At 42.3% G+C, this 26,945-nt stretch overlaps 1 protein-coding gene across 4 annotated transcripts in view; it reads left to right on the top strand.

The window, feature by feature from the left end:
* Nucleotides 1–26,945, top strand: part of TENM4 (teneurin transmembrane protein 4) — a 448,178-nt gene that overhangs the window by 216,938 nt on the left and 204,295 nt on the right. For 3 of the 4 annotated variants that reach the window (XM_077842124.1, XM_077842106.1, XM_077842098.1), the window contains one exon: nt 23,814–23,984. In XM_077842124.1, the coding sequence (XP_077698250.1) occupies nt 23,814–23,984 (171 nt within the window). Of the gene's footprint in view, nt 1–23,813; nt 23,985–25,961; nt 25,982–26,945 lie in introns of all 4 variants that reach the window. The other variant, XM_077842115.1, reaches the window with a different exon arrangement.

Here is a 26,945-nt window from a genome sequence, read left to right as displayed (position 1 = left end):
ACCTCCCAGAGACAAATGACAATAGATATTTTTAAAAGTATTTCAGAATAGCAGCTGTGTTAGTCTGTATTCACAAAAAGAAAAGGAGTACTTGTGGCACCTTCGAGACTAAGAAATTTATTTGAGCATAAGCTTTCGTGAGCTACAGCTCACTTCATCGGATGCATCCTTTTTTTAAAAGTATTGTAATTCATAACCTCCTGTATTATCAGTATGAGAATGATGGCCTGCTTCTTCTCTGACATACACCAGTATTAAACAGGATCAGCTTCATTTACAGTAAAACTGGTGCAACTGAGATTGAAATCAGTCCAGAGTATCCTACCCATGCTGTCTGGTCCCATAAAAATCAATAGCAAAGTCCCCGTAGATTGCAGCAGGATCTGGATTGGGCCCTAGGAAAGTCGACAAACAAAAACTGTTCTGATTCTGGAAAGTGGTCTGACTGAAAGCATAATATATCAACTGGATGCTGACCCTTCAGTCTGGTGTTAAGTGATCTTGTTGATAATCTCACCCCTGAGATTCACATTTTACCCATGTGAATTACCTCTGGGAACCAGAGGCATGAAAAGAACTCCAACTAAATGGAAAGATGCCATCAAAATGGAGCTATTGACTGACCCTTGAAAAATGCTTTATCAAGACAATCTAGAGGAACCCCTTATGTTTTTTGTCCTACAGTGGTGGGGAAACTCTGAGCCCTTTCTTCCTGTGGGCTAGCCACCTTCATACTCCGCTCTTATTAAGGAATAACACTTAGGGCAACTGCTATGTGTAATGTGTACAAGATACAAGTTGAGTAGAACTGAGCAAGAGCAAGCTGCCTGCAGGGATCTGGCAATGGATGTTTTCACTGGGCAGTTCTAGGGTGAATCACTTTAATGTTTAAAGAAAAGGAAGACTTGTGGCAGGTCGTGAGCTACGGTGGATCCACTGAATGTACCCGATGAAGTGAGCTGTAGCTCACGAAAGCTTATGCTCAAATAAATTGGTTAGTCTCTAAGGTGCCACAAGTCCTCCTTTTCTTCTTGCGGATACACTCTAACACGGCTGCTGCTCTGTCATTATGCAAGGCATTTAATGTTTAAGTCACTTTATCAGCTTCCCCCTAAAGTTATATAAAATACATAAGGCTCTCTAAAGTGCAGATCAGTACATCACTATCTCAGAGAGCGCAGAGGAGGCTGCACTTTAGGACTGTACTTGTAAGAAAGGCAGCAATCATTAGGGAGAAGAAACAAGCAAAGGACAAAAATTTGCCAGGGCAAGTCCTTGTCAGTCATTCCCTTCACACTTTATCTTCCTTTGCTGGTGCTTTAGTAAAAAGAAAAAGGAGGACTTGTGGCACCTTAGAGACTCACAAATTTATTAGAGCATAAGCTTTCGTGAGCTGCAGCTCACTTCATCGGATGCATTCAGTGGAAAATATAGTGGGGAGATTTTATATACACAGAGAACATGAAACAATGGGTGTTACCATACAGACTGTAACAAGAGTGATCAGGAAAGGTGAGCTATTACCAGCAGGAGAGCGCGGGGCGGGGGGGACCTTTTGTAGTGATAATCAAGGTGGGCCATTTCCAGCACTTTACAAGAACAGTAGGAGGGGAAATAAACAAGGGGAAATAGTTTTACTTTGTGTAATTACACATCCACTCCCAGTCTTTATTCAAGCCTAAATTAATTGTATCCAGTTTGCAAATTAATTCCAATTCAGCGGTCTCTCATTGGAGTCTGTTTCTGAAGTTTTTTTATTGAAGAATTGCCACTTTTAGGCCCTTAATCGAGTGACCAGAGAGATTGAAGTGTTCTCCGACTGGTTTTTGAATGTTATAATTCTTGACATCTGATTTGTGTCCATTTATTCTTTTACGTAGAGACTGGCCAACCTATCCTGAAGGATGACCCATCACTCTCACAGATCTTGGGAGACAGGCCAGTCCTTGCTTATAGACAGCCCCCCAGCCTGAAGCAAATACTCACCAGCAACCACACAACACACAACAAAAACACTAACCAAGGAACCTATCCTTGCAACAAAGCCCGTTGCCAACTGTGTCCACATAGCTATTCAAGGGACACCATGATAGGGCCTAATCACATCAGCCACACCATCAGAGGCTCGTTTACCTGCACATCCACCAATGTGATATATGCCATCATGTGCCAGCAATGCCCCTCTGCCACGTACATTGGCCAAACTGAACAGTCTCTACGTAAAAGAATAAATCAGACAAATCAGACGTCAAGAATTATAAAATTCAAAAACGAGTTGGAGAACAGCAGCTTTAAAATAAAGGTATTAAAGATACAAGATCTGACTTTTGAGCTACTTTTGTGGAGTTCAGTTCATTCAGATGGGTGTTGGGGAACTAAATGTAGTCACACTGGTATAGATGGTTCACTTTATTTCAGCCCTAACCAGTATCTGTAACCTGACATGAACAGCGTTGGAGTCATGGAACTATATGGTTGTATGTAAACTGTTAAAAGAAAAAATCTCTCTTTGTCAGAAAATATGGCTTAAAAAGAAATAGACGTTATCTCCTGTTTTAGCAGCAGCTCAAGACAACAAATAATATAAAAATATTTTAAAATTAATCTAACAATGGAAGTGTTGTCCAAGAAGCCAAATGGCTTCAAGTATAAAACCTAAAAAGTGCTTTGAACTTTCATAATTATAATGTATGCTCATTTTATAGCTCAGATTCCGGAGTTTTAAAAGGATAAAATCTTGGCTTTTTCCATGTTCATGAAAGCCACATACGTTCCCAAATCATTGCACTGGAAACTGACAGTGTTCATGTGGTCACATTTTTGTGGGACTCTTCATGCGAGCATGTTGAACTGCTTACCAGATACTAAAAAGCAATACATTTTATAAAACACACTCTGAAAATGGAGGTGTAATATGCAAGGGCAGCAAGTTCTGAAACCAGGTCATTGAATTCCTACTTGCAGAAACTGTCACCTGTCCTTCAGAAGTACATTGGGAAGAATGCTGATTAAGCACATCTCATTGAGCCTGATCCAGTGCTTACTGAAATCAGTGGAAGGACTCCCATCTTCTTCAATGGACCCATCTACAATGGGCTTTTCACAGAATTTAAGGCCACAAGGAACCATTACATAAACTAGTCTGATCTCCTGTATATCATAGACCATAGAATTTCACCCAGTTACCCCCGTATTGAGTCCAATAAGTTGTGTTTGACTAAAGCACCCAGGAAGACATCCAGCCTTGATTTGAAGATATCAAGAGATGGAGAATCCATCACTTCCCCAGTAGCTTGGTCCAGTGGTTAATCACCCTCACCGTTAAAAACGTGTGCTGAATTTCTAATTTACATTTGTCTGGCTTTAGCTTCCAGCCATTGGTTCTTGGTATGCCTTTCTCAGCTAGATTAAAGAGCACTTTAGTACCCAGTGTTTTCTCCTCTCAAAGGTACTTATACACTATAATCAAGTCACAACCAAATCTATCCGGTACTGCTGATTTAAAAAGGTCTGTTCCCAGTAGAACTTGTATAACATCCTCTTTAGTTATTAATAGACTGAAAAGTACTTTGTCATCCTCATGTGATATGAGTGCATCATCCTGCTTGTTTTCAAATACAGAATAGGAATATTTATAGAATACTTTTGCCTTTTCTAAATAATTATTAACAATTTTACCTTCTACATCTAATAGTGGTCTATTCTATTAGTAGTATTTCTTTTGTTCCTAGTATACTAAAAAAGCTCCTTATTGTCCTTAGCCCAGCCAGCCATGGATTTTTCCTTTACTATCTTTAGCTTCCCTTATCAATTTTCTGCTTGTCATAACTTCTGATTTTTGTTTATTCGTAACTATTTCCCCCTTTTTTCAATTTTTTTTATTTCTAATTTCTGCTTTCACTTTGCCACTGAGCCAGGATGGGCTTTTAGCCAAAGTTGTCTTGTTTCTTGATTGGAGAATTGTGGCTTTTTGACCATTTAATAAACTCTTCTTAAAGAACTCTCAATTTTCATTCATATTTTTGGGTCTAAATTTTTCCGCCCAATCAATTTTGCTCATAATTTTCTGCAGCTTTGGGAAATTAGTCCTTTTGAAACACCAGATATATATGATAGTGTTAGGGACTATCCTCTGCTTGCTCATATTGAACGTAATCAGGTCAATACCAGGTTTATGTGAAAGAGAGACACTCTACAGTTTTAATATAATAAGAATATGGTCCAGATCCTCCAGCTTGGTCAGATGCACTTGGTGTCTTGAGGGAAAAGATGGCACTAAATCACCTTTGCCATTCCCCAGTATTGGGACTGTAGGGTGCTGGTCTAGTTTCCCATGCATGACACAGCAGCCATTTTAAAATCAACCCTACTTTCAGCTACCTCCTGATTAATTAACATACTACCTCTGTCTCAAGCATTTAGACTTCTGATCAATCCATCTGTTTATTTACTTATTATATGGCCCTCATCAACATAGTATCTGTAAAAGTCCTACTTAGCAACTTTGTCATCTCATGACAGACCTAAAAGCTACTGCCTCCACGCTTTAGAGGAAGCATCTATGTTTCTGGCCAAATTCAGACCCTGCATAAACTGTTGCAACAACATGGATTTGCAACTACTTACATCAGGTCTGAATCTGGCCCTTGATCGATGACCTGTTTTTAAAAGCACATAGTTGATTGCAGAAAATAGGAGGAGGCGGTTCAGAGTGGTATTTTTCATCAGTCTTCTAAAAACAAATGTAAGAAGGCTAGTTTATGGGAGCCAAATTAAGACGACCACTGTAAGTGCTCTTTCCCATATTATTACTGCCACTCGTTTTTCAGGACCTGCTCAGAATTCAGATGATACAGTTAAAAAACAATGGACCTGCTTCTCCGCAGCCTTGCCCTTTGTGTCGTCATTTATACCTGAGCAAAGTGAATGCAAAATGCTGCCAACAATGTGAGTGCATGGATGATTCTCATTTCATAGCATTTTAAAATCAATCCATACATGTGTAAATGACTAGTCAAGGTGCAAGGCAGTGGAGAATCAGACCCTATGTCTGCAGACAGCCCGAGCATTTTGAAGCGGAGTAGGGTTTAGTTAGCCCAGACCAGGTGGTAGAGAATGGCAAAAGGGTTTTCTATGTTTAGCCTCTGTAGCTTTTTATTATTATGACACATGACATCATTATGAGGCTCTCATCACACTTAGAGAGTGAAAAACCATGCATAGTGCAGTTTTCACCAATATAACAGAGATCACAATTTGTCCCAATAGCAGCAGTAGCTAGAGCCTTGTGAAATGACTTGTTTTTGCTTAATGAGTATGTGTGTGTGCAAGCAATTATTTTTGTGAATGCAATGGGCCCTTGCTAATTCTTAGCTATAACAGAGAGACCCATTGCTAATGATCGAATTAGAAAATATATACCTACATAACACGAAGATGTGAAAATGCCACCCCTCCCTCCACCCCCTGCCCCTGTTATACAGGCAGTAAGAAATTCTGTGCATAGACATAGTAGAGAGAATGGCTTCTGTTTAGAAATAGCTCAAAACAGTCAAGTCTCTGGCTGATCAAGACCTGGGCTACACATCCATAAAGATCCCACTGAGTTTGGTATTTGCCCCGTGGCATTGTGAAACTCAGCCAGAGTTTATGGCTGTACTTCAGGAGCGGGTGGGTGAGGTTCTGTGGCCTGCAATGTGCAGGCCATCATACTAGATGATCATGATGGTCCTTTTAGGCCTTAAAAGTCGATGTAACTACATATCAGTGTCACCACATGAAAGTCAGCCCTTTGCATGCTTAATCCACCCCTGGGTTTAGGATTGTTTAATAAAAGGGGTTACCTGAATGTAATTTCCTCCTCTTGTAGTAAAAGAAAGGAAATGGACTCTCAGATTTGGTCAGTAAAGTTTACTTGTAGTGAGTTTTTATAGTTGTACTACCTTCCCCCCCCGAAAAATACACATTTGACACTGCAAGTGTTGCCACAGCCTTTATGACAAGTGACACAGAGGTGCCGGCGTACTCTTCATTTCACAGCTCAGACTGACCTTTGCACACGAACGCTGAAGAGGAACAAATGTTACAGGTCTTAATGTCTCCTGGAAGGAGTTCTCTTCAAGTCTGTGTTTTTATTTCATACTAATTACTGGGGTATAATGTAATTTAATTACAGTTAAGAAGAGAGATAAAGAAACATTTCCCATAATGGATTTTCTTTCACTGTTTTTAAACACTATGCATTGGTGCGGGGGTAACTAGTCATAATAATAGGCTCAGATAAGGATGTCAGTGACACTGAAAAATACTCCTGAATTAGAGTTCAGTGATTATCTCTTCCCCCATCCCCCCCGCTGCCTTCCTTTTCTACTATAAATTAGAAAATATCTTCAAAACCTTATGTGCAGGGTTTGGTATAAATTTCTTTTGGGCTTTGTGATGGGTAGTATAGTGCTTTGAAGTCAGCCCACCCCTGGAAAGTGGCATGACACTTTAAATTTTTGAAAGATCTGATGTAAATACCAGGACACAGAAGATATTGGTAGAGAGAGGAAGCGATCCCACGAATAAGTGGTGTTTGAGGAGGAAATCCCACCACTGATCTTTAAGTGCGTGAGGCCAGGAGCCTTGCAGAGGGGGCAGGGCAATACTCCCATCTCACCCAACCAATTGAGATGAGCTTTAAAGAACCAGCATATATGCTACCCCCTCCTTCGTAGCAGGAGAAGACTGCCTGTTGAACCCTCTGAGCATGAGGACTAATTGGAGGAAAAGAGCCACCTGAAAGAGAAGCAGGCTGAGGTCCTACAGCTGGCAAAGGCCCTACAGTTGGCAAAATTACAGCTTAGATCCAAGGAGGAGAGGTGGGAACTCCTGGCCTAGGAATAGAGGTAATAACTGTCTTAGTTACTAGCTCCATGAGGAGGGCTGTGGTTCCTGCCTTAAGGAGACACAAAGTGACTGTTTGAAGTAGGAGGAGAATAGGGGATTCCTGTTTTGAGAGAGTGATCATTTGAACCATAACCCCAGCTCCAGGAAGAGGGTAAGGGATAGCTGCTGAACAGGGGCATGAGAGTTGACCAGAACTAATGTATAGACCCAGGGTGGGGTGACCTGCAGCAACTAACAAACACAGTTATACTTTATTGAAAGGCTTGTGCAGTAAGGCATGAGGCAACCTAAGGATAGCAGAATCTGACCCTGAATGATTGGGTAGCAGAATTGATTTATTTTGGGAACGGGCCCATGGTCTTCAAGTTAAAAATTAACAGCCCCTCCCCCAATTACCAGCCTTTCTGACATACCTCTTTGCTTGACTTTGTTGTGCCCTGTACTAGAGCCCACCCACATTGTGATCAGAAACATGCTAATTACAACCCAATCTAAAGAGAGGGTGGGAACAATGCATGGAAACATGTTTTAAACATGGTAGTACATAATACAGCTGGAGCAGGGTGCATACTCCACCTCAGACAGTTGTAGCATGGATGGTTCCAATATCCAGTGTAAAGGGACACTTACTTTATTTATTTATTTATTTTAAAAGAGTGCCAGGAAGAATAATGCACTTGCCCATACTAAGGTTATGTCTCAAAAATTTCCCACTATTGCTTACACTGCTTCTACCAGAAGGTGCAGCAGAACCATTCTTAGCAATGGCTGGAAATATTAGAGAAATACGCCTGGCATGGTAGTGTAGAAAAGTCTTTATGTGGCTCCTGACATTTTACTGCCAAGTAAAACACATAAGCAGTGTTAGATTACCAGCGGTAAAAAATTGAATCAACACTTTATTTATCTAGTGCTCATTTCACTGCTAACACTCAGGGAGCTGAACCAGTATTAGTAATGAGGAAACGAGGCTAGTGTGGAGAAGGCCAGCATGGACCTCATCCCAGGACATCCCCATTGTAACTGGTTCCTCTGCACAGTTATGTTGCAGAGTAGATGGGATCAAATGGGTAGCCCAGATGGCCTCAAACATAATTATTTAAGCAGGAATAGTCATTCACCTGTGTGAAATGCAGCCATTCTGATTTGCTAGCATTTTACACCCACCCTTCACAGGTGTAGATAATGACATAAGGTTCACGGCAGTGGAATCAGGTCTATAACAGTATGTCTACACTATACCTGGGAGTGAGGCTCTAAGCCTGGGTAGACAGGCTCACAGTAGCTTAGCTGTGGCTAGTGTGTTAAAAATAGCAGTGTGGACATGGCAGTTCAGGCAGCAGCTAAGGCTCTCGAGCTCACCTGACGCCTTGTATCTGAGCTTGCGTGGCTAGCCCCAGTCTCCACCAGAGCTGCAATGTCCACAGTGCTGTTTTTATATGCTAGGTTGGCCTGAACTAGCATGAGACTCTCTGCTTAGGCTGGGAGGCTCTCTTCCAGCTGCAATGTAGACATACCCTAGATGTCCGTAAGTCACACCTGCTTGTAAGTGGTACAGGTAGCAATGAGCCTTTCGCCATCTCCCTGAAAACTGGCCCAAATTTGGCAAAATAATAAGCCTCTGAAAAATCTCAGTTCACACATAGTCAGTAGAGACTTGTTCGAGTCTGGTAGCTAAAATCTTGGAGGATTCCACCTGCAGTTAGCATGCTCCATCCCCTCACAACTCCTGATGCTGATCAGACTGTGCGTGCACAATTGCCACAAAGCAACTAAACATGCTCCATTTATGAATGGACTGCACATGTGGCATCTCCACAGAGTGCCTGAGTATGCTCCAACCTGGAAATGCAGGGGCTGAGCAGGCTTTCCTTGCAATTGCTCCTCCTATCAGGATTCTTGTGGGAAAAATAATATGGGATCATGTCATTAAAGACAGTTATCATGATACATATGCACAAGGGAGCCAAATTAAAGTTGCACAGGCAACCTTAATTCTGACATTTCCTACTTTTTACATTCATGACTTTGCAACCTTTGCATTCTCTTAACATTGTTTTGGGGATGTAATTAACTAAAAAGGTGGCTGTGGGCCTCATTATAGAATGCTGTGGGTTGCATTTGACCGGTTTTTGCCTTTTTCTGTCTGCTGGATTAGTCCTGAGGCTGGAATTAACAGGTTGGCAGGTGTGTTAAATTTTGTTATTGAGAGAGCTTTTAGCACTGAGCTGTACCATTCACTTAAGATTTATAGCTCCCTTGTGTCCTGTGTTGGATTCTGCCCAGGGTCTCTAGGGAGGTGGGGAAATTCCAGTGTCATTAATTGTGCTGTGTCATCCATTTAATCAGCTTTCCCAGATAGTACATTCATATCCATTTGCCAGGCTTTTGTACAGAGAAAGTGGGGTTTTCTGCCCAAATTAACTTTCATCATTAATAGCTTGTTTTTTCAAGTTTGTTTGGAGAGAGATAAGAAGGTAAAATAAAGTGCACCTTCATCTCCTAAGTCTCCTTAAAACAATGAAGTGCCCCCTTAAAACATCTACATAATGAAACCTTCACTTCCATGTGCTTAATGATAAGGCCAGGGGGAAGTGGGATACTGGGAGGAAACACAAGGAAGAGGGTGCAACAGGGGAGGCCTCCTGATTCATATTGAGAAAGTAGGGCAATCGGCTAGTTATCATAGGTGCCTGTACACGAACGCAAGAAGCCTAGGAAACAAGCAGGAAGAATTAGAAGTCCTGGCACAGTCAAGGAACTATGATGTGACTGGAATCACAGAGACTTGATGGGGTAACTCACAAGACTGGAGCACTGTTATGGATGGGTATAAACTGTTCAGGAAGGACAGGCAGGGGAGAAGGTGAAGGAGTTGCACTGTATGTAAGAGAGCAATATGATTGCTCAGAGCTCCAGTATGAAACTGGAGAAAAGCCTGCTGAGAGTCTTTGGGTTAAGTTTAGAGGCGAGAGCAACAAGGGTGATGACGTGGTGGGCGTCTGCTATAGACCACCAGACCAGGAGCCTTTCTTCGGACAACTAACAGATGTTTCCAGATCACAGGCCTTGGTTCTCATGGGGGACTTCAATCACCCTGACATCTGCTGAGAGAGCAATACATCAGTGTACAGAAAATCTAGGAAGTTTTTGGAGAGTGTTGGGGACAACTTCCTGGTGCAAGTGATGGAGGAACCAAATAGGGGCCTTGGTCCTCTGGACCTGCTGACCACAAACTGGGAAGAATTGGTAGGGGAAGTAGAAGTGGGTGGCAACCGCGGCAGCAGTGACCATGAAATGGTCGAGTTCAGGATCCTGACAAAAGGAAGGAAGGAGAGCAGCAGAATATGAACCTTGGACTTCAGAAAAGTAGACTTTCACTCCTTCAGGGAACCGATGGGCAGGATCACCTGGGAGGCTAATATGAGGGGGAAAAGAGTCCAGGACAGCTGGATATGTTTAAAGAAGCCTTATTGAGGGCACAGGAACAAATCATCCCGTTGTGCAGAAAGAATAGCAAATATGGCAAGCGACCAGCTTGGCTTAACAGAGAAATCTTCTGTGAGCTTAAACACAAAAAGGAAGCTTACAAGAAGTAGAAACTTGGACAGATGACTAGGGAGGAGTATAAAAATATTGTTCAAGCATGCAGAGGTGTAAGCAGAAAGGCCAAAGCACAATTGGAGTTGCAGCTAGCAAGGGATGTGAAGGGTAACAAGAAGGGTTTCTACGGGTATGTTAGCAACAAGAAGATGGTCAGGAAAAGTGTGGCACCCTTATTGAATGGGGGGGGCAACCTAGTGACAGTTGATATGGAAAAAGCTGACGTACTCAATGCTTTTTTTACCTCAGTCTTCACAGAGCTCACAGACTGCGGCACTGGGTAGTACACTATGGGGAGGAGGTGAGCAGCCCCCAGTGGTGAAAGAACAGGTTAAGGACTATTTAGAAAAGCTGGACATGCACAAGTCCATGGGTCTGGATCTAATGCATTGAGGGTGCTGAGGGACTTGGCTGATGTGATTGCTGAGCCATTGGCCATTATCTTTGAAACTCGTGGCAATCAGGGAGGTCCGGGATGATTGGAAAAAGGCAAATATAATGCCCATCTTTTAAAAAGGGAAGAAGGAGAATCTGGGGAACTACAGACCAGTCAGCCTCACCTTAGTCCCTGGAAAAATCATGGAGGAGGTCCTCAAGGAATCCATTTTGAAGCACTTGAAGGAGAGGAAGGTGATCAGAAACAGTCAACATGGATTCAACAAGGGAAGTCGAGCCTGACCAACCTGATTGCCTTCTATGATGTGGATATGGGGAAAGCAGTGGACATGATATATCTTGACTTTAGCAAAGCTTTTGATACATTCTCCCACAGTATTCTTGCCAGCAAGTTAAAAAGGTATGGATTGGATGAATGGACTATAAGGTGGATAGAAAGCTAGCTAGATCGTTGAGCTCAATGGGTAGTGATCAACGGCTCAGTGTCTACTTGGCAGCCAGTATCAAGTGGAGTGCCCCAGGGGTCGGTCCTAGGGCTGTTTTTGTTCAACATCTTCATTAATGATCTGGATGATGGGATGGAAAGTTCACGGCTGACACTAAACTGGGGAGAGAGATAGATATGCTGCCGGGTAGGGATAGGGTCCAGAGTGACCTAGCCAAATGGGAGGATTGGGCCAAAAGAAATCTGATGAGGTTCAGCAAGGACAAGTTCAGAGTCCTGCATTTAGGATGGAAGAATCCCATGCTCTGCTACAGGCTGGGAACCGACTGGCTAAGCGGCAGTTCTGCAGAAAAGGACCTGGGGATTTCAGTGGATGAGAAGCTGGATATGAGTCAGCAGTGTGTCCTTGTTGCCAAGAAGGCTAACGGCATATTGGGCTGCATTAGTAGAAACATTGCCAGCAGATCAAGGGAAGTGATTACTCCCCTCTACTCGGCACTAGTGAGGCCACATCTGGAGTATTGTGTCCAGTTTTAGGCCCCCCACTAAAGAAAGGATGTGGAAAAATTGGAGAGAGTCCAGCAAAGGGCAATGAAAATGATTAGGGGGCTGGGACACATGACTTATGAGGAGAGGCTGAGGGAACTGGGCTTATTTAGTCTGCAGAAGAGAAGAGTGAGGGGGGATTTGATAGCAGCCTTCAACTACCTGAAGGGGGGATCCAAAGAGGATGGAGTTCAGCTGTTCTCAGTGGTGGCAGATGACAGAACAAGAAGTAATGATCTCAAGTTGCAGTGGGGGAGGTCTAGATTGGATATTAGGAAAAACTATTTCACTAGGAGGGTGGTGAAGCACTGGAATGGGTTACCTAGGGAGGTGGTGGAATCTCCATCCTCAGAGATTTTTAAGGTCTGACTTGACACAGCCCTGGCTGGGCTGGTTTAGTGGGGTTTGGTCCTGCTTTGAGCAGGGGGTTGGACTAGATGACCTCCTGAGGTTCCTTCCAACCCTGATCTTCTATGATTCTATGGCAGAGAGGACTGGGTTTTAGGGCTCAGTATGTGAGTTATTGAGCATGTGGTCCTTATTCATTTAAGCACAAGAGTAGTTCTGTTGAAGTCAGTGGAACTACTGACGTTAAAATTAAACATGTGCTTAAAGTCCTTTGCTGGATCAGAGGGACCAGCTTTTTGTGCTGTAATTGCACTGCATCTATCACAACCGTGACTGGGGCTCACAGATGCTACCAAAATACAAATAATAAATAACAAGTGCTGAACTGTAGCTGATTTAACTTGGTGAATCACATTCCTTCAATTAGGGTTCAGCAATTATAGGTGCCTAATGAAACGGTATATGTAAAATTATATTGTGTGTAACAGGCTAACCCAGGATTTTAGTAGTTGCAAAGCCTCCTGTCTGTGCTCATTTCTCTAATTGAAGTGAATGCTCCAATGGGAAATTTCTATTGCTAATATTCTATACACAAATTAAAACACCATTTAGAGGTACGGTGGGACCATATTATAATTGACTTTGATGGTGAAGAAATTTCAGTAATATATATATTAATATGGCCTCTGTCATAAAGGGAATCTGGAAGGAGAAATATTATTTTACTGAGAAAGGCCTGAGCATGTATAGCACCAAATTTACTAGCATCTGTGGGACTGGAATAAGCTGCACAAGTGCAGGAAGCTGCCTAACAGCAGCTATATGTTGCTGAGGTTCATCTTTTGACTTCCTCTTCTGCTTTCTCATTGGCGCAAGTGCAGGGAGGAAACGATATTTTATACATAAGCAGACAGCTTCTTTGATAAGCCAGGACACCTTTACATATAAATCGTTCATTTTTTTTCATAGGTTGACACTTGAAAAGAGCCTCCTGAGGAAATGAATATAAATATACTAAGCGTTTAAAATGCATCTTGCCCCTCCGTGCAGGAAATGACAAGCCTGTGAGTGTGCCACTATAAAGCTGGTGGGGGCAGTGATCATCTATTAGCACTTCGAATGAACAGGCAATCACTTGAAATTCTTTGATCCTGGGGTAATTAGGGAGACCTTGAATAGGAAGTGCTGACTCTTTGTGTTGAACAAACATTGAGTTTAACCACTTCATTTTATAATATGTCTTTCTAGTCACTTCCTTGAAGCTTTCAAAGGGTGCTTCATCTGGAAGCTCTGTTGTTGCTTTCAAGAGCAATTGACAACTAAATGAAAATATAAAATATTCTGCTAAGAAGGAATTGTTACTATTTGCAGACCGTTTACTTGCACCTTGGAAGTCTCTGGTGTAGCTGCAACACACAGGAAAGACACATCTTGTTTAAATAAAAAAGTTAAGTGGTCAAAATGTGACCAGTGTGTCAGATATATTCCTTGGTCACAATCTGTGCAAATGACCTCTTGGGGGGTGGGTTGTGTTTTGTGAAAACAACATCTGGAGATGTTTCCAGAGAAGATCCAAAAATTCTGCTCTGATTTCTTGTTGAAACGGTAGCTTGGAGCCCAACTCTTGCTTCTGGTCCTGCATAAGTTAAGGTTATCCCTGCCCAGTAGCTGCTCACATTTTTAATTTGGTACCTGTGTTGCATAAGTGCCATCTTTATGAGTCAACCCCCACTCCACCCCAGACCCCTCCCCCACTCCACCCCTTCCTCCAAGTCCCACCCCACCTCTTTTTCGTTCTGCCCCTGCCCCATTCTTCTCCCTCCCCCAAGCGTGCCCTGTCCTCACTCCTCCCCTCCTCCCCCCAGCACCTCCTGCATGCCACTGAACAGCTGATCACGACAGGCAGGAGGTGCTGGGAGGGAGGGAGAGGAGTTAATCCTCAGAGCTGCCAGTGGGTGCTGAGCACCCACTATTTTTTTCTGTGGGTGCTCCATCCCCGGAGCACCAATGGAGTCGACACCTGTGCTGTGTTGTATTCAGTTCAGTTCCGGGTAGAACAAAACATACAGGGATGTGTTATTGTCTTTGTCGCTGGTATGGAGCAGAAAGCCAAGCCATGCCATGTACATGTGTGTTGTATTGTGCTGGAATGACATGGAGGCATCACATCCTGGGTATTGACCTCACCATGCGTTTATCTTTATATAAACAATGTGAGGAGCCATGATGTGCTGCATTTTCTACAGGGCCTAGTCTTGCAGTTGCCACCCTTACTCCTTACTGATACAGGCAGTGCCATGAGAGTCACTTGGTTCTTGATCTTCTGGCATGTTGTCAGCACACCCCTCAGAGCAAAGTAGCATTTCCCCTGAGTAAAGTGTCAACAAGCACTCAGGAGAGATGTGTTTGTTTGCTTGCTTCCTTTAATGTCTATTTTGCTGCTTTTATTCCCCTTAATCTTATGGGCCTTTTCCATGATTTATTGAAAGATTGACAAACTGGGTGATTATTTCACGTTGAAAAACTCCTTTTCATAACAACATTGAATGTCAGAAAAGTATGATTAATTCTGCAGCAGTCAATTCTTCCACTTCTTCAAAAATCATATAATTTCAGTGTAGAGAGAGACAGTTATTTAGATAATTACAGTCAAGTTTATCCCAGAGATAGGAGCGAAAGCAATACATTTACTTGAGTAAAAATGAGCCCTGAGTAATTTACTGGTGGAATCCAGAGTATTTGAACTTTAAAAGAAAATACCAGTTCTCACTTGAAAGGTGTAGTTGCAACAAAGGGCCAGCATGATGTTTTGGCCCAAAGGCCAGAGAGTTTGAGGAGTACATTAGAAGAGGCTACATCCAGTTCACCTCTGGAGAAGAAGAGGGAGAGAGAGAAATGGAAGACAGAAGAAGAGTGAAGGATGGATACAGAGATTGTTCTAAAAGCCTTCCCATTCCATGTTTGAGCCGCAAATTTTTTCCTGTCTGTTGCCTGTCACTTCTCTTGCTGATTCCCTCCCGTACTCTTTTCTAACATGTTCCGTCTCTTAATAGTCTCATCCTCTCTCTCTAGTCTCATCCTCTCTCTCTCTCTCTCTCTCTCTCTCTCTCTGTGTATTTATATAGTGACAGGGCAAGGCCAGATGGCTACAGTAAAGTAGTGAGGAACAGGTATGTTAGCTCCAGGCTAAACAAATCTCTGGTACCATGGTAACCAAATGGCAGTTGCTCCAGGTTAATCAAGACACCTGGGGTCAATTAAGATCCTTCTAGAAAGCAGTGGAGATAGCTAGGTTGATTGGGACACCTGAAGCCAGTCAAGGGCTGGCTGGAATTAGTTAAAAGCCTCCCAGTTAGTCAGTGAGGCATGCGTGTCAGGATCTGCAGGAGGAAGCCGTGCTGTTGGAGGAACTAAGCAGTATAAATCCATATCAGGCTCAAGGAAGGAGGCCCTGAGGTAAAGGTGAAGGAGATATTGAGTGGGGGCTGCTTTGGGGAAGTGGCCCAGGGAATTGTACGTTTCCTATTTCCAAAAAGTCAGCTTCCATAGCTGCTACTATTAGGGTCCCTGGGCTGGAGCCCAGGGTAGAGGGTGGGCCTGGGCTTCCCCCTCCCTTCCCCTATTAATCACTGAGACTGGGAGACGAGAGACTGTGCAAGGGAAGGTTGTGTCTCCTCACCTCCCTTGCTGGCTTATGATGAAATGGCTCAGTAAGCTGTGACCCTTGCCTCTAGAGAGAGAAAGGCTACGTGGAGGGTCACAGTGAGCCTCTGAGGGTAGCGAAATCCACCAGGAAACGTGGGACCTGTGGAGACAAGGACAGAGCTTTGTCACAATATGTGTGTGTGTCTATATACACACACACGCACACATATATATATGTGCGTATGTTTATGTATATATATTCCCTTGTTCCCTTTCTTGCTCTGTTTCTTCATTCTGTTTCCTCTTTACTCATTGTTTTTGTCCTGATTTCCTGTTCCTTTTCTTCCTGTTCTTCTCTACTCCCTCCCCATGGGCTGCTCCTGGGGGGAAGAGAGTACTAGCTTTCGAAAAGTGCTCCTTTCTCATGTGCTTTTGCTGAGCTATTATTAAGCCCGAGAGGTGCTCCATAGAAGCCAAAGGAATTGCTGTGCTTGTTTCCTCTTTTTTAACCAGTTACTCCTCCTTGAGAGGACCTTCCCTCTTATTCTCTGTCTGCCTACTTTGCTCAAGGGAGACAAGGTGAGTGAAGTAATATCTTTTATTGGATCAGCTTCTGTTTGTGAGAGAGAAAAGCTTTCAAGCTACACAGAGCTCTTCCTCAGTTCAGATATTACCTCACTCACCGCTGGGACTGACAAACACTGCATATTTTGCCTAAGAGCCTTTGTCAAAGGCTTTCTGAAAGTCCAAATACACTATAACCAGTGGATCGCCCTTGTCCACATGTTTAATGACTCTCTCAAAAAATTATAATAGATTGGTGTGGCATGATTTTTCTTTACGGAGGCCGTGTTGACTCTTCCCAAACAAATCATGTTCATCTATGTATCCGATGATTCTTTTCTTTACTATAGTTTCAACCAGTTTGCCTGGTACTGCAGTTAGGCTTACTGGCCTGTAATAGCCAGGATCGCCTCTGGAGCCTTTTTTTTTTTTAAATGGCATTACATTAGCTATCCTCCAGTCGTCTGGTACACAGACTGATTTAAGCGATTGGTTACATATCAAGGTTAGTAGTTCTGCAGTTTCATGTTTGAGTTCCTTCAGAACTCTTGGGTGAATACTATCTGGTCCTGGTGACTTATTACTGTTTAATTCATCAATTTGTTCCAAAACATCTTCTGTTGAGCCCAGAATCTGAGACAGTTCCTCAAATTTGCCACCTAAAAAGAATAGCTCAGATGTGGGAATCTCCCTCACATCCTCAGCTGTGAAGACGGATGCAAAGATTTCATTTAGCTTCTTGCAAAAGCCTTCTCTTCCTTGAGTGCTCTTTACTTGAGTGCACCTCAATCGTCCAGTTGTCCCACTCATTGGTAGGCCACCTGCTTCTGATATACTTTTTTTTTTTTTGCTGTTAGTTTTTATTGTCTTTTGCTAGTGGCTCTTCAAATTCATTTTGGGCCTGCCTAATTATACTTTTACACTTGACATGCCAGAGTTTATGCTCTTTTCTGTTTTCCTCAGTAGGATTTTACTTCTAACTTTTAAAGGATGCCTTTTTGTCTCTAACTGCTTCTTTCACTCTGCACTTTACCCATGGTTTTGTTTTTACTTACTGTTTTATTTTTAATTTGGGGTATACATTTAGTTTGAGCCTCTATTATGGTGTTATAAATAGTTTCCTTGCAGCTTGCAGGCATGTCACCATCTCAGGCATTGGCACCCTGACAGCAGGATTGTCTGGCTATGTAGACTCCCTCCTCAGGCCCTACGCTACCATCACTCCCAGCTATCTTCGAGACACCACTGACTTCCTGAGGAAACTACAGTCCATTGGTGATCTTCCTGAAAACACCATCCTGGCCACTATGGATGCAGAAGCCCTCTACACAACATTCCACACAAAGATGGACTACAAGCCATCAGGAACACTATCCCCGATAATGTCACGGCTAACCTGGTGGCTGAACTTTGTGACTTTGTCCTCACCCATAACTATTTCACATTTGGGGACAATGTATACCTTCAAATCAGCGGCACTGCTATGGGTACCCGCATGGCCCCACAGTATGTGCTCTACTTAGGACTAAATCAAGAATTGGCTCTTCTCTTGTGGGTTGCATAACTAACTGTTCCAAGAAGTAGCCATTTGTGGTGTTCATAAATTTTTATCTCTGCATCGTGTCCCGAGGTGACATGTACCCAGTTAATATAGGGATAGTTGAAATCTCCATTATTCTTGGGTTTTCTGTTTTAACAGCTTCTCTAATCTCTCTAGGCATTTCACATTGTCACCATCCTGATCAGGTGGTCAGTAGCATATTCCTACTGCTTTACTCTTATTATTCAAGCATGGAATTTCTATCCATGGAGATTCGATGGTACAGTTGGATTCATTTAAGATTTTGAATCTATGCTTTCTTTCATATATAATGCCACTCCCCCGCCAACCTAACCTACTCTATCATTCCTATATATTTGGCTCAGGCAAAGTGAAATGTAAGGCAGAATACAAATGCAGAGCATTTGGCTGGGATTTTCAAGGGGGCTATGGGAATTAGGCATCCAAATCCCACTGGATTTCAGTGGGAGTTGGGTGCCTAACACTCTTACACTCCTTTGAAAATCGAGGCCACTGTTCCGCCTCCTATTATCATTATTAGTATTTATTCATTGTTCCCATTGATCCTCTGTATATTCTGAGAAACGCTTTTTTAATCATTCAGGGTCAAATCCTGAAAGAGTTGTAATTTTTTTATGCATTTATTGGCTTTGGTGGGAGTTTTCTCTGAGTAAGGAATGACCAAACGGGGAGGCATGGCTTCAGGGGTCTGACTCTCAGAGAACAGTGCAGGAAGTAGCACGAGTTTGTGAGCCTATAGTGTAAATGCATTTTGCAAGTCCCCCTTTAAACACAATGGAAAGCAGCTGATGTCTTCAGCCATAGCCTTGCAATTGGGCCTTAATTTCAGACATCGTAATTGATTGGTTTGGTTATTTATTACACTTACCTTGCCAGCTTGGGCAAGTCAACAATCTAATAAAGGGCAGCAGTGTGGTTTTCACTGTTCTGCTGACTTCTGTGGTTTCTGGGGGTCTCTTACGCTTCACTAAACATGTCTTGTCTTGTCTTCTCCCTGTAATCTATCACAATCATCTGCCTCTTTCTGCTAACTCCCTCACTCCATCAACCTTTCCCAAGAGATGTCCATTTTGTTGACCCTGTAAATTGCTATCCTTCTTTGTCTTTTTTTTATCTTAAATGTTATTCCAGGTTCTCTTTGTTCTGCTCTGCTGAGCATGATTTTTTGCCTGCTTTGTTTTGCTGTGACAATGGCCGTAATGAAAACATATCCATAAGACTGTGTCTCTTAAAAGCAAACTTTGAACCCCTTTACCACTTTCTTGGGCTTTACAAGAACAGACAATGAAGCTCACAGCCATAGAGAAGAGCAATGTCATAGGAATAATGCCATGCAGAAAAGGGATGCTATTGTATAGAACAAAAATTATGAGCCAGCATCGTCAGTTCCACCAACATTGTACTTCATTTGAAAGGTAGCATTTTTCAACTATGAGAAATAAAAGGACACCAGCTGAAGATTCATGCTACTGGCCTCTCTTAAATGAGTGTGACGCTAGTGCCTACGAGCCCACAGACACATCACCGCTGCATTTTGGCATTAATTGGCACTCTTCCTGGCACAGTCAGCAGAGTAGCCAAGGCTTGAAAGGGCCATGGAGACTGAACTCCTTGCCACCTAGAGGCATCCCTTCAGAACAGGGTTGAGGCTTGCTGCGGGCATGGTGATAAGGAAGTTTGCGCTGCCACTGTCTGTGTGCTGTTACCTGGTCAGTGGATTTCAGCAACCAGGCAACTTTCACCAGCACTTACTTCATTTAAAAGTAGAGGATTTCATTTTAAAACTCAAGCATAATGGGCCATCTGCCTCCCTGGTGTGTCTTGATCTATGCATTGGGGTTGAGCTGGTCCAGTGAGCACATACACTGTATTCCCCCCTCCCCACTAGTATTTCAATTCCGAGAAAAAACAGAAGAGTTTTTTTAACTATGCAAAATGTAACCAAAGCTTCTCAAAAGCACATGCCACCTGGCTTCCTAGGCAGTGGAAGCTACATGGTAGTGCACTGAATGGTACATTTTAATGACTGTTAATTGCACTGTGCTCTTTTAATATCCAGGAACCTTCAGTATTAGAGCATTTATTGAACATCCCATTTGGGGGGAGAGGGAAATTGTCAAGATGGAACGTTCACTGTGAGAGCCACGTCTCGCATCTTGCTGAGCAGAAAAAAGCCAGAGAAAATGTCAGCCATGGGTTCAGATTGACCTGGAGACGAAGAACATCAGGAGTCTCAGCTTCTTTTATGGCTTCACTTTGCGTTTAGGAACCATTAACATTTCAAAGTGTATGATTGTGTCTGTTGTCCATGGTTTCAAGACCCTATTCTTTACCCTGTTTTTTACCCACAAGGCCTTTGCATCAATTTAGTGAACAACAAGATTGAATTTCCTTTCTTTGTGCTGCTCTCAAAACATTTAAACAACAGTGTGCATCAACAGTTATAAATATCCCACTGAGATTTACAAACCTAAAACATCCATTGCTGTTATTACTTGACATTTCAGCAAGAAGGTGGCCTTTATGGGAGAGCAAATGAGAGGCAGAATCTTCCTCCAGCTTCCAACATCATAAAGTTTTGGAATTTGTAAAATAGTAATAATAATCACATAATCACATGGTGAGATATTATGATTTCATGAGAAAGAACTTGAATCAGATCCAGTTTCTAAAGCAAACGCAAATTTTCTGTGTCAGTTTCAAGTAGAGTCTTATGGTTGGTGATATTTCCTATTTTATTTGAGGGAAAATCTGTGTTAACTAATAGCAAAAGCTGACTTTTTAATGAAGGCCTCTATGATAACTCTTCATTTCTAAAAGACTTTCCAGCCAAGGACCTAAAAGTACCGTACTTTACGAACATGCATGAACTAAGCTTCGTACCATCTATGTGAGGCAGGTGAACATTAATAGCTCCCTTTCATAGATGGGGAAACTAGAGAATTCTTTCCAGGTGTCAGGCTCATCGGTCTTGCCCACGTTTTCAGGGTCTAATGGATTGCAGTATTTGGGGTTGGGAAGGAATTTTCCCCCGGTCAGATTGGCAGAGACATAAGAATATAAGAATGGCCATACTGGGTAAGACCAAAGGTCCATCCAGCCCAGTATTCTGTCTTCTGACAGTGGACAATGCCCGGTGCCCCAGAGGGAATGAACAGAACAGGTAAGCATCAAGTGATCCATTCCCTGGGGGATTTTCGTCCTCCTCTGCATCATGGGGCATGGGTCACTTTCAGGTTTAAACCAGTGTAAATGGTGGATTCTTCTCTTGAGTGAGGCTCCCTAGTGTATTCTACTGTATGGCACATCGTTCTCTGTCACTTGAAGTCTTTAATTCATGATTTGAGGACCTCAGTAACTCAGCCAGAGTTTAGCAGGTCTGTTAAAGAGTGGGTGGGTGAGGTTCTGTGGCCTGCAATGTGCAGGAGGTCAGACTAGATGATCATGATGGTCTCCTCTGTCCTTAAAGTTTGTGTGTCTATAGGGCATTAAATAACCTGCTGCCTTGCTCAGGGACACACACAAAATCAGTGTGCAAGGAAGCCTCAGCAGTTCCTGGCTTCCAGTCAGTCGCTCATGTTTGTAGAACAAGGTATTCTGCTTCCATAATCTTTTCAATGTGCCCAAAACAATGCTCACTTCTTCAGCTTAGCTTTCTCACAATTATTATCCATAATAAATGAATTCCTACTGGGGGACCGCGAGAGAGAAGGAAATAATGAACCTTAAGTGTATCTTAATTAGTAGGAATTCAAATACTGTGGCAATACACATGGTATAAGACAGGAAGGATGGTCTGCTGGAGAGAGCACTAGTCTTGTACTTAGATCTCCGTTCAGTTCCTCACTCAGCCACATATGACCTCTGTGAACTTGGGCAAATCACTTCATCTGCACTGTGCCTCAATTCCTCATCTATGAAAGGAGGATAATATTTTCCTATCTGATACAATGTTGTGAGGATAAAATCCATTAATAATTGTGAGGTGCTCAGATACTATGATGGTGGGGGCCATGGAAGTACATAAATACATAATGGATAAGCAGATTGATATCTAAGGCTCTCTGAAAGTTCTTGTCATCCATACTTGGGCTCCTTGATTTTTTTACCGTATCCTTATGTAGCATTTCTGGAGAAACGCATGTTCCCCCTTTAAATCAAAACCACATGCCAGTCTGTGCTAAGTTTCCTGTTTGAATCAACAGCTATATCTGCAGCTTTCCTGTTAGTAAAGTTGCATGTGTGCCTGCATAAAAATGTCCTGGTTTTGAACACAGCCCTGAGTCTCTCCTTTCTGATAGGGAGTTTACATGAGTTTTTCTTTCTTAATAGATTCATTAGGGTTTTGATAACAAATCCAGTCCCTGTTTACATGATAAAGTGGGAATCCTAATTTCACTCAGCTTAGTTATCTTCCATTATCTGTTAGTGTGTGACACTCCTGTTCATGCTAGAAGATGTCCTACTTGATTATGAAATACAAGAAAGTGATAATTTTGCTATGTATGTCCAAACTACTTGTTTCAAAAGAGCTGTTCAGATGCCTTTTCAATCCACTTGAAATGGATCCTTTCCAATGTAAAGACTTTATAAACCCAGCACTCATCATTGGGATGTTTGACAAACTTGAGCATATATTTTTGTAAATAAAATGATATCTATAGGCAGTGAGAATGTCCTGTTCTCATCCTCTTTGTTTACGTTAAATAGCTCTGATGTTAATATCACTGTATAGTATAGTTAATATCACTGTATAGAAACTATTTTGTGAAATAGGAGTTGCTCCCTTAATAGGAAAATGTCATTACAAGTGCATTGAATATCGAATCATTTTGTCGTTGAGTGCCTGAAGGTAAACTGGATGGTGATTAAATATGAAATGTTTATGTTGAGGAAGAAAGGAATGATACAGGAAGCCACATTGTTTCCCTTCACGTTTTCAGGGGGCGTGTCTTAATTGCATAAGCATGCCTCTCTCCATACACGTGTTTGCTTTTTAAGTGTTCTGTCATGTTCCTTAACTTTCCTCGCCTTTCTGTAATTTTGTGGAACAGAGTCATACACTGGATGGCCTTGTGCAATCCCAGAAACCTACAACAAGCTGAGTCCTGGACTCATGCAAATCCAGTTGGTGTTACTCACTTTTAAACCCCCAGGATGATTAGCAGAAAGCTGGAATTGTACCAGCGAGAGCTCGGTCACATGAATTTGCACTCAATCCACATACAACTAATACCGTAACAATAACAGAATGAATTATATGTGGCAGACCTCTAAACCACTTACTCAGTCAAAATTCCCACCGTCTCTCCCTGTATAAGGACTGAATAAAAAAATTATTAAGGGCCTGGAGAATAGCTTGTGAATACAACAATGCACAGCAAAGGCTCAGTTTCTCTGGATTTATTGGTGCATAAGTAAATATAACATTCACTTCTTCTTAAGTGTTGTCCCTAAAACTGCTCACTGAATTTTCATCCCAACTTCAGGTGTATTCTGAGACCTGGGGTCCAATTCTCTTCTCACACTGGCATAAATCAGGAGCAATTCCACTGAAGTCAACAGTGCTAGACTAGTGTGAAACTAGTGTGAGAGGGGACCCAGGCCAAAGAAATTGTCATGTTCTTGATGGTATTGCAGAACCAGTGTGGGCTGTCCAATAACATAAATCCCATGCTTTTCTTTTTAGCAGTGATTAGTATAAAGCAGTAGGGTGAGAGTCTACCAAGTGCCCCTACAGTTATGAAGCTCTCCCCAGCAGAAAAAGATGACTTTTCTCATTGCTCACTACAGCCATGCACCTGTTTGGCCTAAACTGGCACCTGCAGCCGATGGAAGGGCAGATGTATGAGATCACGGAAGACACAGCCAGCAGTTGGCCAGTGCCAACGGACGTCTCCTTATATCCCTCGGGGGGCACAGGGTTAGAGTTACCTGACAGGAAAGGCAAAGGATCCAGTGAAGGTATGGTTGGTGTGTTTCCATGTTGTGAGTCCTCTGTGTCTGCCTTTAAACTCCAGCCATCCAGTGTCATACTCCATCACCCCCATACCGCCTTTCTTGCAGCACCATAATCTGGTGCTTTTCCAGTCTTTCATGTCTAGAGCTAGTAGTTGTCAGTTATGTTTCCAGATGTCACATCCTTTTAATGTCCATTAACATGAAGATAAGGTGTATGTCCTCAGCAAACCTATGAGGCCATTCTCAAGGAGGGGATATGGGCACCACATCTCGTATGGGTACAGTATTCCACCACAAAAGCCCTGCTTCATGTCGTCTATGGGCTATATTCCTGAGAAACCATGTTCACGTCTTAAGAGCTAAAGTGATGCCTTGAAGATTATCACTGTGCTTTCTCTACAGCAATACAACAGTGCTTACCCTAGTATTTCTTTTGGTTACTAGTTGGCATTGTTGTGGGTACCAAAATAGTCATTAAAAGTTGTTGGCATTGCAAGCTTTGGCATTGTGAAGATGGCCATGTACCCTCAAGGACAGCCAAATGAAGGGCCTAATCCTGCAAAGTCTGCATGGTGCTGACAGCCTTCAAGTCCAACTGAAGTTAGAGGCCCTGAGCCTGCTCAGAACTATGCAGAATCAGGGTCTAATTTAAAAAACACTACACTATTCCACAAGCAAGCAAGGGTTTTGCAACTTTGTGTTTTCAGTGGAGGCATCAGTGCCAGAAATACCTATGGGGTCTGCAAAGCACAGGGTTTTCATCACTCTAAGATTCATGTAGGGGAGATGAAGAAATGAGGAATTCAGCTTTGAATTTAATAAAGCTCTTTATGCTGCACCGTCTTTTCTTCAAATTTAAGTGACCATGAGATCAAAAATCTCTCATTCCAGTAGAATTGGTGGAGTTGTAGTTGCGGGGGGGGGGGGGTGGAGGGGGGAGGAGAGGGCAGGCAAGGAATGTGGGCCTGATCCAAAGCCCAGTGAAATTGATGGAAGTCTTTCCACTGATTTCAGTGGGCTTGGGATCAGGCCTTATATAAGTAAGCTTATTTGGCATCTGTTAATTACAGAAATTTTACTTAATGGGATTATCTGTCTTTCTGAATGCAAACAAAGGCCAGAGTTACATATGCCTTAAAGCAACAAAGTTACTAATGACTGGTCAGTGTCAAATGAAATTATTACAGTGTAAATCAATTAATCCAGAACTGTAGGACCCTGGACAAAGCTTGCTAGACAATGTAGTGAACTACTGAATATTTCTGCATTCAAAAAGTCCTCACGATAAAATTTATTTTTCTTTTGTCTTCTGTTTAAATTGCTATGTTCAAATCCCTATACACTGCATTTGATCTCTGCCTTCCCTATTCAAAGATCAAAATTAAAATGATATATCTTTAATAATCAAGGGGCCAAATCAAAGGTCTTTCCTGAGTTTTCTCAGTCCTTCTCAGCAAAACCCCCTCTGAAATCAAAAGGAGTTTTGTCTGAATAGGAGTGTGGATCTCTCTCTCTCTGTGTATACATACATGCGTATGTATATGCTCTCACAGTCTGTCGGCTTTTCTGCCAAACCCTCTCTGCACAGGGGAGGTTTACTTAGAGGGGGGGTCTCTGAGGACTACTGTAGGTAGAGAGCTGTGCAGAGCGTCAGCGTGATCTTCTTGCATGTCTTGGGGAACCTGTGGGCGTGATCTGCTCCTGATTAAAAATTAAATGAAGACCTTGGATGTGTCTCTACAGGGGTGACAATGTCCACCACTGAAATGCAGCTACCTGTGCAGGGTGGTAACATGGTAGTTACCAGTCTGTGCTAGCAATATTACACAACAGCTTTTCTAAATAAGAAGGTATATCATTGGAATTATGAAAATTGACTGAAAAGTATCCTCAAAGAGACTACCTTTCCTATGGTGGAATTGGCTGGTTGGGGCTAACGTTTCCTTGGTGCTGAAATGAATTTGGTATTGCTAGCTGTAGGCAGTTACCAGCTCCAGTCTGTCTCCAGTCCAGCAAAGCACTTTAGCATGTGCTTAAGTCCATCCCTGTTCAGCAAATATAAGCTTCTGCTTAAGTGCCATTGAACTCAGTGACGTTTCAGCATGTGCTTAAGGGCTTTGATGGATCAGGGTGCTTTACTGAATCAAAGCCTGTATCAGAACTATAATCAAACTCAGTTGGGCTCAAAAATGAAACAGTTCATTTTGATAACTGAATAAATTATGAATAGTTGCTTTGGAAACTAAAGTGTTGCATGTGCAAGGTAATGTGTTGGAAGAGCAAAGTAATTCGCAGCACAATTAGGAATTCAGATCTGAAATTAATTTTGCTTCAAGTTAGTTAGATAAAGTTTCGGATTAGAAATTGTACTGAAATTGCATTCTTATTTGAGTTTCTTTCTGGATAGCCAGTTCTCAGGCCCTGATCCTATTCTGTTTGGCGCCATTGACAACTCCTGTTGATGTCAATGGGCGACATTTACTCCTGTGCAGAAAATCTTGCTCTGAACTCTTGCACTGGGGTAAATCTCACCCAGTGGGGACATGAAGCAGCTGCTTTGACTAGCTCCAGAAAAAAAGTACATCAGATATTTTCATATATATAACTGACAGTCAAGAAAAGACATGTATCTGAAATCTTCACAATTATTTTTGTGGAATGGCCATTTTTGCCTCAAACACAGAACTTTTTTTTTTTCTTTTCTTCATTTGAGCAAGCACCGCTCACTCTACTACAAGGAATTCATTTCTTCTGAGGTATCTACTGCACAGCAGCATTTAGTATTTTAAACTCACCCTGCCTCATTTGTTGATATAAGATCTTCATTAATGACCAGTCAGAAAGAACACCATGTGCTTTGACTTTCCATTTTGAATTCCATGTGTGTATCAAACACATCAGTAATAATCCAGAAATGTACCTTTGATGTGGACCAGAACAAATGAAGTCTTTGTATCTTTTTCT

Source organism: Eretmochelys imbricata, chromosome 1 (genome assembly GCF_965152235.1).
Source record: "Eretmochelys imbricata isolate rEreImb1 chromosome 1, rEreImb1.hap1, whole genome shotgun sequence".
Lineage (NCBI taxonomy): Eukaryota > Metazoa > Chordata > Testudines > Cheloniidae > Eretmochelys > Eretmochelys imbricata.
This window is presented reverse-complemented; position numbering and strand designations above follow the sequence as displayed.